This window comes from Pelodiscus sinensis, chromosome 17 (genome assembly GCF_052426305.1).
Source record: "Pelodiscus sinensis isolate ZL-2025 chromosome 17, ASM5242630v1, whole genome shotgun sequence".
In the NCBI taxonomy this organism is placed as follows: Eukaryota; Metazoa; Chordata; order Testudines; family Trionychidae; genus Pelodiscus; species Pelodiscus sinensis.
This window is the reverse complement of record NC_143068.1, coordinates 2,819,368-2,832,358: the sequence shown is the minus strand read 5'-3', so window position 1 is coordinate 2,832,358 and position 12,991 is coordinate 2,819,368. Positions and strand designations below refer to the sequence as shown.

The window sequence follows — 12,991 nt, the reverse complement described above, 5'->3', positions numbered from 1 at the left end:
CAGGACAGGCGCGCTCCCTCCTGGACCCTGCCAGACCCCAGGCGACCGGAGCTGAGGGCCTGTCCCAAGCCACGCCTGGGTCCAGCTCGGCTAGCGTCTCTGCACTAGCACGGACGCCGTGTCAGTAGCCGCTGAGAAACAAGGTTCTTTTGCCCTCCCGGGGGGGTGACCCTGGTGCCAACAAGTTCAGAAAAGAGCCCAACGAATGAGGAAGGGAGGAGAGGCTGTGCCCCCGCCACGGGCCACAAAGGGGGGAGTGAGCTGAGCGCAGGCTGCAGGGAGGTGCCAGCAGAGAGCGCCAGGGGCTGGCAGTTGCCGCTGGATGAGTTCACAGAGAGACCCATTTGCCAAGGCTTGTGCGGCTCCTCCATCCAGGGTTTTTTTTAATCCAGACGGGAATGGTTGCCTGGCAGGTCGCTGCAGACCAGTGATCCCATGGTCCCCTCTGGCCGGGGAGGCTGGGAATTGGCCTTGCCGTGAGGGGAGCAAACGTTTCCTGCCTTTCAACGGGAAACGAAGAAGAAACGTGAAGCCCCCAGGCTCCCCTGGCCAGGCGTTCCCGCTTGGGCATCTGTGTCGGAGCTAGGCGAGGGGGGGTTCAGAATAGGCCGGACCTGTTCTCCACGGCTCATACCCACGCCTGTCCCCGCCTGCTGGTGGCTGCTCACGTTTTGCCCCAGCCTGAACCCTGCAAAGGAAGCCGAGAGAAACTGACGCTCTCCACGAAGCCTGGTCTTGTGGCCTGGAGCAGCGAGTGGCTCCGGGACGGATGGGCACGTTCACACGCCCAGCTGCTTAGAACGGAGGAGCCTGGGGCGCCCACAGGGCCAGCTTCTCCGGGGCCCGCAGCAGTGGCTCCTGGGACACCGAGCAGGGGGTCTGCCACCTCCCGCTTCCCAGCCGCCTTCCAGGCAGCCAGAAGCAGCAGACTGCGCCCAGTGGGATTCGGGGGCCCGGGGCTGCGGTGACCTGGCGCTGGCAGAAGCCCCTGGTTCCGACTGCTGCAGAGAGACAGTGTCAGCTCCTCTCTGCGCGGTTCCCTCTTCCTTCCGGCTGCGTGGGCTTCGCGCAGGGCACAGCGCTCGCGGGCCCGGGGTGTGCCGCGCTGCGGCTGGAGCAGCACGAGGGAACGTCGGAACTAGCAGAACAGTCGAGTCTGGGCTCTGCGGGCCAGGGCACTGCCCAGGGCACGTCTCTTGCCAGCCTGGCTCAGGGTCCTCTGCTGCACCCCTCGTTAACGGGTCCCTGGACACCAAGCTGTCCAAGGCTAAGCCAAGAGGCCCCAGCTGAGGCCAGGCCTGGGCGCTACGGCCACCCGGGCACCTGCTGTGCTAGCCCCGGCTGTGTCAGGACTGGGCTGCGCGTGTCCCCAGAGCAGAGCGGGGCATGGCCGGTCCCCCCAGGCTCATTAATGCTCCGATTTGCCTTCTAGAGTTTTGCAGACAAGCCCAAGCAGAGGCGGCAGCGCTGCAAGGACCCCAGCAAGCTGGACGTCCACTCGCTCACGGGGGAGGAGCGAGTGCCCGTGGTCCACAAGGGGACAGGACGCAGGGTAAGCAAAGACAGGCTGGCCCAGGAGCAGGGAGCAGAGACCCGGCTGCCCCGCCCGCATTTGCAAAGGCAGCCAAAGTGCAGCATGGACCTACACCGCACCCAGAGCCACTCGTGTGCCGGGACTGTGGGGCTGGCTTGGCAGGGGCTGCTCGTGTCCAGTGCAGGTGTGTGCACGTGCCGGAAGACTGTTTCGCCCGGGCGATGTGCATCAGGGCGGCTCTGGGGTCCCCTGGAGTGGCACCTTCTGGGGTAGTGGATAGGCCCTGCCACCCACCTCCTCACCCCGCCCCCTTCCTTCTGTGCGGGGCAGTCACTGCAACGCTCCTGCCCCTGCTTAGCCAGCAAGCCTGGCGTGTCCGCGCGGTACCTGCATCGCGAAGGGTGTGACCAGCGAGCCTGCGTACGGTGAGTCGACCACGTGTCAGCCCCGCCCTGCAAATGCTGATCGGACAGTCGGAGCACGAGTCGACTAGTCGCCCCCCTTGCGCCTCTACTGGTAGAGGAGGAGGCTCTTCAGAGCAGCAGCATGGCGTGGCGCCCGGGCTCTGCCGCTTTGCAACGCCGCGTGCAGCCGGAGCACTGCTGAGCCCCCGCTGGCCCCAGGCTCCCCGGGCACTTTCGCCTTCGACGTGCAACAGCCCCAGGCTTGGAGCTGCACTTCACAGGCGGAGGCGCCCACCCGACCAATTGACTAGACAATTCAAATTGCACTGACTGTTCAGTTAGCCAGCGAATTGAAATGTAACGTCCCCAGGGCCCATCAGTGACGCCCACGGCAGCTGTGGGACGGGCCCAAACCAGGACCCAAAAAGAACAGACACAGTTGGTTAAAATCCTCCTCGTGGAGGCTGGCACCTCACCCGACGTGGGAACGGCCGCCCAGCAAGGGTGTGTCTAGACGAGCCACGTAGATTAGTTTACTAGACATACGCTAATGAAGTGGCCATTTAAATAATCGCCGCTTCATTTAAATTAAAATGGCTGCCGCGCTGAGCCAATCAGCTGTTTGTCGGCTCCGCGCGCTAGTCTGGACGCTCCGCGGTCGACAGCAAAGGCATTTGTCGACCGCCCCGTTATGCCTCGTGGGATGAGGTTTACCGGGGCGGTCGACAAATGCCTTTGCTGTCGACCGCGGAGCGTCCAGACTAGTGTGCGGAGCCGACAAACAGCTGATTGGCTCAGCGCGGCAGCCATTTTAATTTAAATGAAGCGGCGATTATTTAAATGGCCACTTCATTAGCGTATGTCTAGTAAACTAATCTACATGGCTCTGCCGACAGGGCCGTGTAGTCTAGACATACCCCAAGTGTCCACGTGTCCATCAGGGAAATCTCCCGGCGCGGACACGCTTCTCCGGTTCCCGCCTCCCGGCGTGGACACGCTTCTCTGGTCCCCGCCTCCCGGCGCCGGCACGCTTCTCCGGTTCCCGCCTCCCGGCGTGGACACGCTTCTCTGGTCCCCGCCTCCCGGCGCCGGCACGCTTCTCCGGTTCCCGCCTCCCGGCGCCGGCACGCTTCTCCGGTTCCCGCCTCCCGGCGCCGGCACGCTTCTCCGGTCCCCACCTCCCGGCGCCGGCACGCTTCTCCACTACCCGTCTCTTGGCACACTTCTCCGGTGCCCGTCTCCCATCACGCTTCTCTGGTGCCCCTCTCCCGGCGCCGGCACGCTTCTCCACTACCCACCTCCCGGTGCCAGCACGCTTCTCCACCGCCCATCTCTTGGCACACTTCTCCGGTGCCCACCTTGCGGAATGGTGCCTGCCTCCCGGCATGCTTCCCTGGTGCCTGCCTCCTGGCACCCTTCTCCGGTGCCCTCCCCCCAGCATGCTTCTCGGGTGCCCTCCTCTTGCCACGCTTCTCTGCTGCCTCCTCCTGGTGCATTTCTCTGGTGCCCGCCTCCTGGCACCGGCATGCTTCTCCGGTGCCCACCTCCTGGCATGCTTCTCCAGTACCTTCTCCTGGTGCCGGCATGTTTTCCGGTGCCTGCCTCTTGGCTCCGGCACGCTTCTCTGGTGCCAAATTGCAGCATTCCTCTGCCTCACCGATGCCAAGGGAGCGGACAGAAAATTGAGCACAGGGCCACTGCCCTGGCACAGAGAGCCCAGAGAGAGGTCCGGGGTAGGCCTCTCAGTCAGGTGCAGCCCAAGCGGCTCCGTTGCCTCTGGCCCTGGGACAGAGACGCATGGAGCCCGCTGCCGGCGGACGCCTCGGGGTGAGTCTCGGCGGCGGCTTGGCGCTTCGCCTACGTGAGGTGGCACAGAACCTGCTGACTCCCAGTGCCACCTGGCCCCCAGCCAAGTCCACAGGGGACAGCCCAGGCGCTGCAGGGCCTTGCTCCACGAGAGCCAGGAGCGTCTGCGAGGTGGCAGCCAGCCCCCCATCGCCCAGGACGCCCTCCCCCACTCCTCTGCCCTCCGCCTCAGAGCAGTGGAAGGGGAGAAGGGCTCTGCTGGAGGCCAGCCCTGCCTGGCTTGGGGAGCGCGCCCAGCTTTGCACGGCTGTGGCACAGGGGAAGAGCCCGTGGGCACCGAGGTCTCGCCTGGCCCACGCTCCCCTGCCATGCCCAGGCTGTGACCCGCCTCCTGCCCCCCTGCCCGAAGGTGAGTCGGCAGGTTCTGGGGGCCCCAGAGTCGACTGGCAGTGCCTAGCAGGGAATGGAGACGAGCAGCCCCTCTCGAAGAGCAACAGGCCAGAAAGGGCAGTGACCCACCGAGGCGCCTGGAAAGCCGAGCAGCTGCCAGAGCAGGCAGGCGTGCTTGCTGCTGGCTCCAGGGGCTCGTTTTACTGATCGGGGCCCTGGGGCGCGGTGCCAAGGTGTGTCGGCGCGTTGGGGTCCCCCGTCTCCTGCACCCCCGAATGGCACGGACAGACTCCCCCAGCCGGTAGAACAGAGGGAGTTTATTGCTTCTCCAGGATACAGCACAGCACAGATGTCACCAGGTTACAGGAACTGGGGCTAAGAGGCCTCAGTGCCCCCCTTGAGAAGGGGGAGTCCCAGCCCCCTCCCCAGCTCCTTCTCCCCTGCTTTCCAGACAGGAACTAACCACCTCTCCTCCAGCCCTGCCCCCCAGCCAGGGCAGCATCCACCTTCCTTTGTTCCTCTCCATGGGGGTTAGCTGGTCGGCCTCTTTGCATAATGACCCATCCTTGTCCTTCTGGGCTGTGGTACCGGCGGCAGCCCGTGGGGTTACCACAGACCCATAGAAACCAGCAAGTTCCCCCCCACTACGTCACACCAGGCCCTTGCTCTGTCCCTGCGTGAGATGTGCAGGAACCGGCTGCAAACAGCCGCGGGCAGGGTTCCCGTGTTCTCTCGCTGGCTCCAAACAGCCCAGAGCCTGAGTCGAGCTCCTGGCTTTGCCTCTGCCGGCCGACCCGTGTGACGGGGCAGGGCTCAGGCCGCCAGATCTTGTGGCTTCTCCCCGAGCGAATTCCATTTTGGAATCAGTGCCATGGAGACCCTTGTGACTTACAAATCCAGGCCACTGCTGCGTTGGAAGTGGCTGGCCAGCGACAGAAGGGGCCTGTGAGCCTGGCGCCATGACCGTGCAGGGTCAGGCCAGCCCTGCGCCCACTTGTCCAGGGCTTCTCCGCTGGGGTCACAAGCTGCCAGCCTGCCCCCCGAAACCCTGCTCCGCCTCCAGCGCTTACTGGGGTGTGACTGTCCCGGGAGAGCCCCTCAGCGACTTGCCGTGGGACGGGGCCCTGCCCGCACGACTGAGCAGCACTGCCTCCTCGCCAGGCGGGGCGAATCCGGAGGACACGCCTGGCAAGGCCCTGCCAGAGGGGCCTGGGCTCTGTCTGCGGCTGGGCGTTCAGCCAGCGCCTGCCTTCTGGGGAGCTGAGTGGGACCGGGCACCAGGCTGCCTGGTGGGGAGGGAGGGGGAGGGTTCCTGGGTGACTGCATAACTGACGGGGCGGCGTCCTTGTGCTGTGTTTTGTAGTCGGGGGGCGCCATGGCTCCGGCATTGAAGGAGTTGCCAAGGTGGCTTGATGCAAACTCGGAGTTCGCAGTCGCAGCAGACTGGGCTGACATTGTTAAGCTTTCAGTAAGTTAGAGCTTTGGGGGCGACCTGTGTCACATCATCTGGCCTCTCCTCGCCCTCCCCTTCTGGACCAGCTCTGCCGGGGGCCAGCGGCAGCCCAGGGCGGAGCTGGGCGCCCTGCAGGTGGCTGGAAAAGCTGAAGGAAGGGAAGGGGGGGAAGGGCGAAGGAGGCAAGGGAAGGGGCGGGGGGAAGGGAGGGGGAGGAGGTAGAAGGGAAGGAGGGATGAGGGGAGGGGGAGGGGGAAGGGGGGAAGGGCGAAGGAGGCAAGGGAAGGGAGGGGGAGGAGGTAGAAGGGAGGGAGGGATGAGGGGAGGGGGAGGGGGTAGAAGGGAAGGAGGGATGAGGGGAGGGGGAGGGGGAAGGGGGGAAGGGCGAAGGAGGCAAGGGAAGGGAGGGGGAGGAGGTAGAAGGGAAGGAGGGATGAGGGGAGGGGGAGGGGGAAGGGGGGAAGGGCGAAGGAGGCAAGGGAAGGGAGGGGGAGGAGGTAGAAGGGAAGGAGGGATGAGGGGAGGGGGAGGGGGAAGGGGGGAAGGGCGAAGGAGGCAAGGGAAGGGAGGGGGAGGAGGTAGACGGGAAGGAGGGATGAGGGGAGGGGGAGGGGGAAGGGGGGAAGGGCGAAGGAGGCAAGGGAAGGGAGGGGGAGGAGGTAGAAGGGAAGGAGGGATGAGGGGAGGGGGAGGGGGAAGGGGGGAAGGGCGAAGGAGGCAAGGGAAGGGAGGGGGAGGAGGTAGACGGGAAGGAGGGATGAGGGGAGGGGGAGGGGGAAGGGGGTAAGGGCGAAGGAGGCAAAGGAAGGGGCGGGGGAGGAGGTAGAAGGGGAGGGGGAGGAGGGAAGGGGGTAAGGGCGAAGGAGGCAAGGGAAGGGAAGGGGAGGGGGAGGAGGTAGAAGGGAAGGAGGGATGAGGGGAGGGGGAGGAGGGAAGGGGGTAAGGGCGAAGGAGGCAAGGGAGGGGGAGGAGGTAGAAGGGAAGGAGGGATGAGGGGAGGGGGAGGGGGAAGGGGGGAAGGGCGAAGGAGGCAAGGGAGGGGGAGGAGGTAGAAGGGAAGGAGGGATGAGGGGAGGGGGAGGGGGAAGGGGGGAAGGGCGAAGGAGGCAAGGGAAGGGAGGGGGAGGAGGTAGAAGGGAAGGAGGGATGAGGGGAGGGGGAGCGGGAAGGGGGGAAGGGCGAAGGAGGCAAGGGAAGGGAGGGGGAGGAGGTAGACGGGAAGGAGGGATGAGGGGAGGGGGAGGGGGAAGGGGGGAAGGGCGAAGGAGGCAAGGGAAGGGAGGGGGAGGAGGTAGAAGGGAAGGAGGGATGAGGGGAGGGGGAGGGGGAAGGGGGGAAGGGCGAAGGAGGCAAGGGAAGGGAGGGGGAGGAGGTAGACGGGAAGGAGGGATGAGGGGAGGGGGAGGGGGAAGGGGGTAAGGGCGAAGGAGGCAAAGGAAGGGGCGGGGGAGGAGGTAGAAGGGGAGGGGGAGGAGGGAAGGGGGTAAGGGCGAAGGAGGCAAGGGAAGGGAAGGGGAGGGGGAGGAGGTAGAAGGGGAGGAGGGATGAGGGGAGGGGGAGGAGGGAAGGGGGTAAGGGCGAAGGGAAGGGGGGGAAGGGCGAAGGAGGCAAAGGAAGGGGCGGGGGAGGAGGTAGAAGGGGAGGAGGGATGAGGGGAGGGGGAGGAGGGAAGGGGGTAAGGGCGAAGGAGGGAAGGGAAGGGGAGGGGGAGGAGGTAGAAGGGGAGGAGGGATGAGGGGAGGGGGAGGAGGGAAGGGGGTAAGGGCGAAGGAGGCAAGGGAAGGGGGGGGGAAGGGGGGAAGGGCGAAGGAGGCAAGGGAAGGGGGGGGGAAGGGGGGAAGGGCGAAGGAGGCAAGGGAAGGGGAGGGGGAGGAGGGGGAAGGGAAGGAGGGATGAGGGGAGGGGGAAGGGGGGAAGGGCGAAGGAGGCAAGGGAAGGGGGGGGAGGCGGTAGAAGGGGGGAGGGGGAGGACAGTCTGGGCTAACGAGCTACTGGGCAGAGAGCCGTGAGGCCGGGGGCGGCGCGAGAGGCCAAGCGAGGTGCTGGCAGCGGCGCGGGGGGATGGCTCCTGCCCGGGGTTGGATGGGGGCAGGCAGTGGGACCACATGGGTCTGACTTTGCAAGTGGCCTCAGCTCCTGACCCCCGCTTGCCTCGGGCGCAGGAGGCACGTTCCAGACTCGCCCGCGCCCTGCTCTGTCCCCAGCATGTGGCTGCTGCCCTTGGGGACCCAGCTGCGGCTGGGACCTTGCTCCATTTGCAGGTGGCCCCTTTCCTGGGCTGTGGCGGTGGGCGGGGCTCTCCTGCCGGGCTGCCCCCGGTCGGACGAGGGACGCGCCGTCCCAGTCCCTGGAGGAGCCAGGCTAGTGCCAGCCCCAGCCCAGAGTGCGCGTCGCCCCTGCCCCCTCGGGCTGGGCTGGGCGTGTGGGGTCCCCTTGTGCCCACACTGTGCTCATGCCGCGCCTTCCTGCCCGCTTACGGTTCAGTCCCTCGACGCTTGCATGGCTGTCGGCATCGCCGCTCAGGCAGACGCTGCGGGGGCCACGCTCGCACCCCGGCCGGCCCACGCGGGGGAGGCCAAGTGGAAAATGTTCCTTTCGGTGCACTATGAGCCTCCTGGACATTGGCACCCACCCTGCAGCCACAGGCGCCCCTCCCGCTCCAGCCTCACTGCAAGCGGGGCCCTTTGGACGTGCATTGCCTGCAGCCTGCTTGCTGCCGCGACACCCCAGGGCTTAGGCGTCCAAGGGAAATAGCCCGTTTGTGCTCGGAGGCTGGGGAACAGGGCTTAGCGCAGCCTGTAGATGCTCCTAGGCCATTTGGTAATTGGAGCAGACCCAGGCCCCCAGGTTCTGTGCGCGGTTAGTCTGTGTTGGCTCCAGAAGGCCCTTACTCTCCAGTAGCTACGCAGAATGGCTGGGGCCCCACGTGGCCGCTCTGAGTCCTGGGTGAAGCCCAGAACATGCGCCCTCTGTTTGCATGGGCACCACTGCAGCTTTGCTGTTGGGTCGGGCTTTGAATGTCCAAACACTCAGGTTTTCCACCTGGCGATGCAGCCGGAATTCCGACTGGGACGGGGACGGATTTTTTGTCTCTGGCACTGGGCTGCCCCCGCGCTTTAGGTGTCAATAAGTCCATTCTCAGCTATCAAAGTCACCTACTCAGGCAGCTGAGGAAAAGCAGAAAAGTTACTGGGCACCAGGCAAGTAGGGTTCTCTCCTCTGCTCCCTGCGAGCTTTGGGGCTCCTGCCACCAGGCCAAGGGCAGGAGGTGCCTGGCACTGACTTGGGTGAAAGGTCTCTTCCTCTCAGATCCCCCTTCAGAGCTGTGCCCGAGGGGCACGGGGACACGGCCACAAGTGGTGTTCTCTTCGGGAGCACAGTAACCTTTTGGCCTTGTCTGTTTCATTTGTCACGTGCAGGGATTCCTCCCAGAAAGCAAGTTCAACCGGATCCTAACGGAGCCTGTGCTCCGAGACGCTGGGCCCCGTCGCAGAGGGAGGAGGCCAAGAAGCGAACTTATTAAAGCCCCTGGTGTGTCGGATTCTTCTGGAATGGGACCATTATTCATGAATGGACTTATTGCTGGGATGGATCTGGTGGGACTTCAGAACATGAGGAACATGCAGGGCATCCCTTTGACTGGGCTGGTTGGGTTTCCTGCTGGATTTGCAGCAGTGCCTGCTGGGGAGGACGTCAAGAGCACCCTGAGTATGTTGCCTATGATGCTGCCGGGCATGGCTACCGTACCGCAGATGTTCGGTGTTGGAGGACTTCTCAACCCACCAATGACAACTACCTGTACTTCAACGGCGTCAGCTTCCTTAACAAGCACAACTAAAAGTGGTACATCAAATACAGAAAAAGCTACTGATGACAAACAGAGTAGCCAGGATGTGAAAAACGAGCCTCTGTCTGAAAATGAGCCTGGCCCTAGTTCCTTTTCTGATCAGACAGAATCAGCAATAACTACTAGTAGTCCAGTAGCTTTTAATCCGTTTCTTATCCCAGGAATGTCTCCTGGACTGATCTATCCCTCTATGTTTCTTTCCCCTGGTATTGGCATGCCATTGCCAGGTATCCAACAGACCAGACACTCTGAGGCAACAAACCCAGAAAGCCAGAAGCGAAAGAAAAAGAAAACTAAAGGGGAGCCAACAAATCCAGAACCAGAAACTGTCTCTCTGTCTGAAAAAGAAGCTGCAAATAGTCAAAACTGTACAGAGCAAACCCCATCTTTGTCATCAGAGAAAGCCCATGCGATACCAGCGGAGGAGAAGGCGTTAAAAGAAATTAACAATACCAATTAGAACTTTTGTTTCATTAAGAAAAAAGATTGTGGCTTGTAAGTTTCTTATCCCATAAATATTTGTTACTTACTTACCTTCCTGCCCCCCTTCACCTTCATAAACCTGTGTTTCCATGAGTAATATTATCTACCTAGTTCCCCGTAAGAAAACAATGGTGACAAATTCTATGTTGATAGTTGCAGGGTCTTGCCACTTTATTAGATAAACAGTGTTGTTTAGTTAGTACGGGAGGCACAGAATTCTTGTTCTGTTACCCAGTTATTCATCCCTACCAACAATAGTAAATCCAGCACTTGGTGACCCCCCCCCCAAAAAAAAATTGCTAATTTATCAGGGGAAAAAGAAAAAAAACAAAACGGGAGCAAAAGGAAGTACTTCATCTCTTGATCTCAGTGCAGACAAGGGTATGGCTTTGTACAATGACACTGAATGAATAAAACTGTATTTTGGGGTAAAAAGCACAGCTATAGTAAGTGCTAATGTGTATTTTTGATTTAAAGTATTTCCCTATTTTATCATGGTTACTAGAATAGTAGTATAGACAGAAGTATATAACTAATGATTGAAAACGCATATATTCGTTTCTTTAAAAAGGCATAACTGGTAGAGAGATCATTCCCTCCCCTTTCATTCCTCAAAGGTTTGGAGACAAACTGCATTAAGACTTTATTTTACGTTTTAAAACCAAAGCTTGGTTTTACTTTAAGTGGGATTTCAGTTGCCCTTTCCTTGTTAGTTACAAGAACTTTTCCAGCTTTTGCTGAAAAGGTTTTGCACATCCTGTATGTCCTCCCTTGAGGTTCCTGGACCGGAAGCTACCAGTGACTTCACCATTCTGCTAGAGTTCAGTTCTCAGCTATAGCATCAGAAGTCCTGTGAAGCGTTGTTTCTCCAGCAATGAGCAGGCCGCTCCTGTAATGCTCTTATAGGAATGCCAAGGCTCTTGAGTTTTTACATTTTCTTTGCAGTTCTCCTTCCCCCATAAGTGACAACTTTTCTGGAAACAAACGCAGGCAGACAGACAGCTGTCAGGCTGGCATTACAACTGCAAGTCCGTCCAGGACTGTGGAGGGTTTCAAAGCTTGAGTTCATCTTCCTTTTCTAGGATTAAACTGTGAAGAGATTCTTTGCTCCTTCTTTCCATTCCTCTCGATTCCATTTGCTGTTGAACAGTGTGTCCCAGCACCTGCATTGGCAAATAGCACTACAGTATGGATTTTAAATGAACAGGTTTTTAATGTGATCAGTCCCCCAAACTCTGTGTCTTGAGACCCCTGCACAGGTAATTCCATGTGGTCCTTTCTCCTCGCTGCTCCTGTTTAGGTTTTTTTTTTTTCACTTGGGCTTGTTCTTATTGCAGCTCATCGTCTGAGACTTGAAATAAACACTTAGTGGTGCAGCAGTGAAATGGCCGACTGTTGGAGGGAGCTGAAGTGGCTAGTAATCAGTTTCGCATTTGATTGTCACCATTTACTGTATTTTTTACTTATTTTCTGTTACAGTTTTCCTAATTTATCAGATGGTCCAAATGTTTTGACATAACTATTTCAGTTTGCATTATTTATTTATGATGCTTTTTCTCATTGTCTTTTATACATTTGGGATTATAAATTATGTACATGTTAAAATTAGCATCTCAAAGAAGTCTGTTACCCATGACCTAAAAGTTTATATTTTCAAGGAATTTATTCCCATTTTATCGGATTGGATGCGAGTTTTTTTAATTATGTAACTGATCACAATGCAAAAAACAGATCATTAAATGTGTTCTATTTAATAACACCCTTGTAGCATAGATACTGTATCACTATTGACAGATTTCTTAGAAATGCTGCTATCTCTATTTAACTAACCGTTTGTTCAGTTTTGCCTCCAGTGGAAGCAGAAGGGGTTTTTTCAGCTGTTAAATCCAAAATCAATATAATTTATTTATGTAAAAAAATCACGACTGATATATTTTTGAACCTTTTGAGTACTAACTTTCTTTTTACTCAGTAGAAAATGTACGTGCCCTAAATCCTTAAAATACAAATGCTATAAAACATCTTCAGAGCCTTACTGTGAATGGGTATAGAAATCTCGGCAGAGTCCATTTCCTACATGGGATGGTGGGTTTTCCAGGGTTGCATTCATAAGAAACAGGGGTCGAAGTGAAATTTATTTAACTAGCCAGCATGTTCTTACTTATCCAACATGTATGTTATGTCTCTGGGTGTTCAGCTTCTTTGGCTGCTGTTGTGTGACCCTTTTTGCAACCCGATAGAGAAACTCTGTGGATTATTTACATTGTAAGACATAAGTGGCTTTTTATTATTTTCCATCATCATATCCAAGAACAAATACCAAGTTTTCACCACTTTCATGGCCACTCACACATACATTTTCCACCAAATGTGCTAACAAAATAAACTGTCTGTGCTCTTGAACATGGATAAAAAGAAAAAGATTTGAAAGTCAAACTTTTATTTTTTTAATTTAGTGACTAGATTATGCTTGTCTTTCAAACTTGGCAGAGCCTTGTCACAGATGTATATAATTTTTTCAGCAAATATATGTGAATGTTTGATTCACTTGACTCAGTGCTCACCGTTACTTACTGTTTGCTCAGCAGGAACAATTCCCACGGTTGTATGCAGCACACCCTGTCTGTCAGGCCATGGCTCAGGTGAACTGATTGTCGCTGGGTGTTGCTGCCCTGCAGGCTGACTTGATCCACAGACTGAATTCACCAACTGCGTGCTCGGCTGGCTCCATCCAGTGTCTTTGTCCTTGCTGCCTCCCTTCGGTGTTGTGCCCAACAACCTGCCCTAGCTGCTCAAAAGCTAGCTCCCCGAGCAGCCCATGCCACCTCGCAGGGCACAGAGAGCTCCACACTGAGGTCCTACATTAAGAGAATCTGTGAGGACCAACAACTGGTCATAAAACCTCCCAGTAACGAACCCTCTGCCCTTGCACACCACCTTCTGCAGAGGAGCTGAGTGTGTAGTTTGTCCTATTGTGATTCTAAGTGTCTCCGTTTAAACTCTGTACCATGTTAGTAGGTGCCAACCAATGCTTGTAATAGTGAATGGAAGGGTCTCCTTATGCTTCAGACAGG

At 58.1% G+C, this 12,991-nt stretch overlaps 1 protein-coding gene across 4 annotated transcripts in view; it reads left to right on the top strand.

Moving 5' to 3' along the window:
* CHD6 (chromodomain helicase DNA binding protein 6) overlaps nt 1-12,469 on the top strand; it is a 146,273-nt gene extending 133,804 nt beyond the window's left edge. For 3 of the 4 annotated variants that reach the window (XM_075900739.2, XM_075900741.2, XM_075900736.2), the window contains exons 36-38: nt 1,433-1,552; nt 5,498-5,602; nt 9,007-12,469. In XM_075900739.2, coding sequence (XP_075756854.2) covers nt 1,433-1,552; nt 5,498-5,602; nt 9,007-9,894 — 1,113 coding nt within the window. In that variant the 3' untranslated portion in view covers nt 9,895-12,469. The remainder of the gene's footprint in view (nt 1-1,432; nt 1,553-5,497; nt 5,603-9,006) is intronic. The other variant, XM_075900740.2, reaches the window with a different exon arrangement.
* The last annotated feature ends 522 nt before the right edge of the window (nt 12,470-12,991 follow it).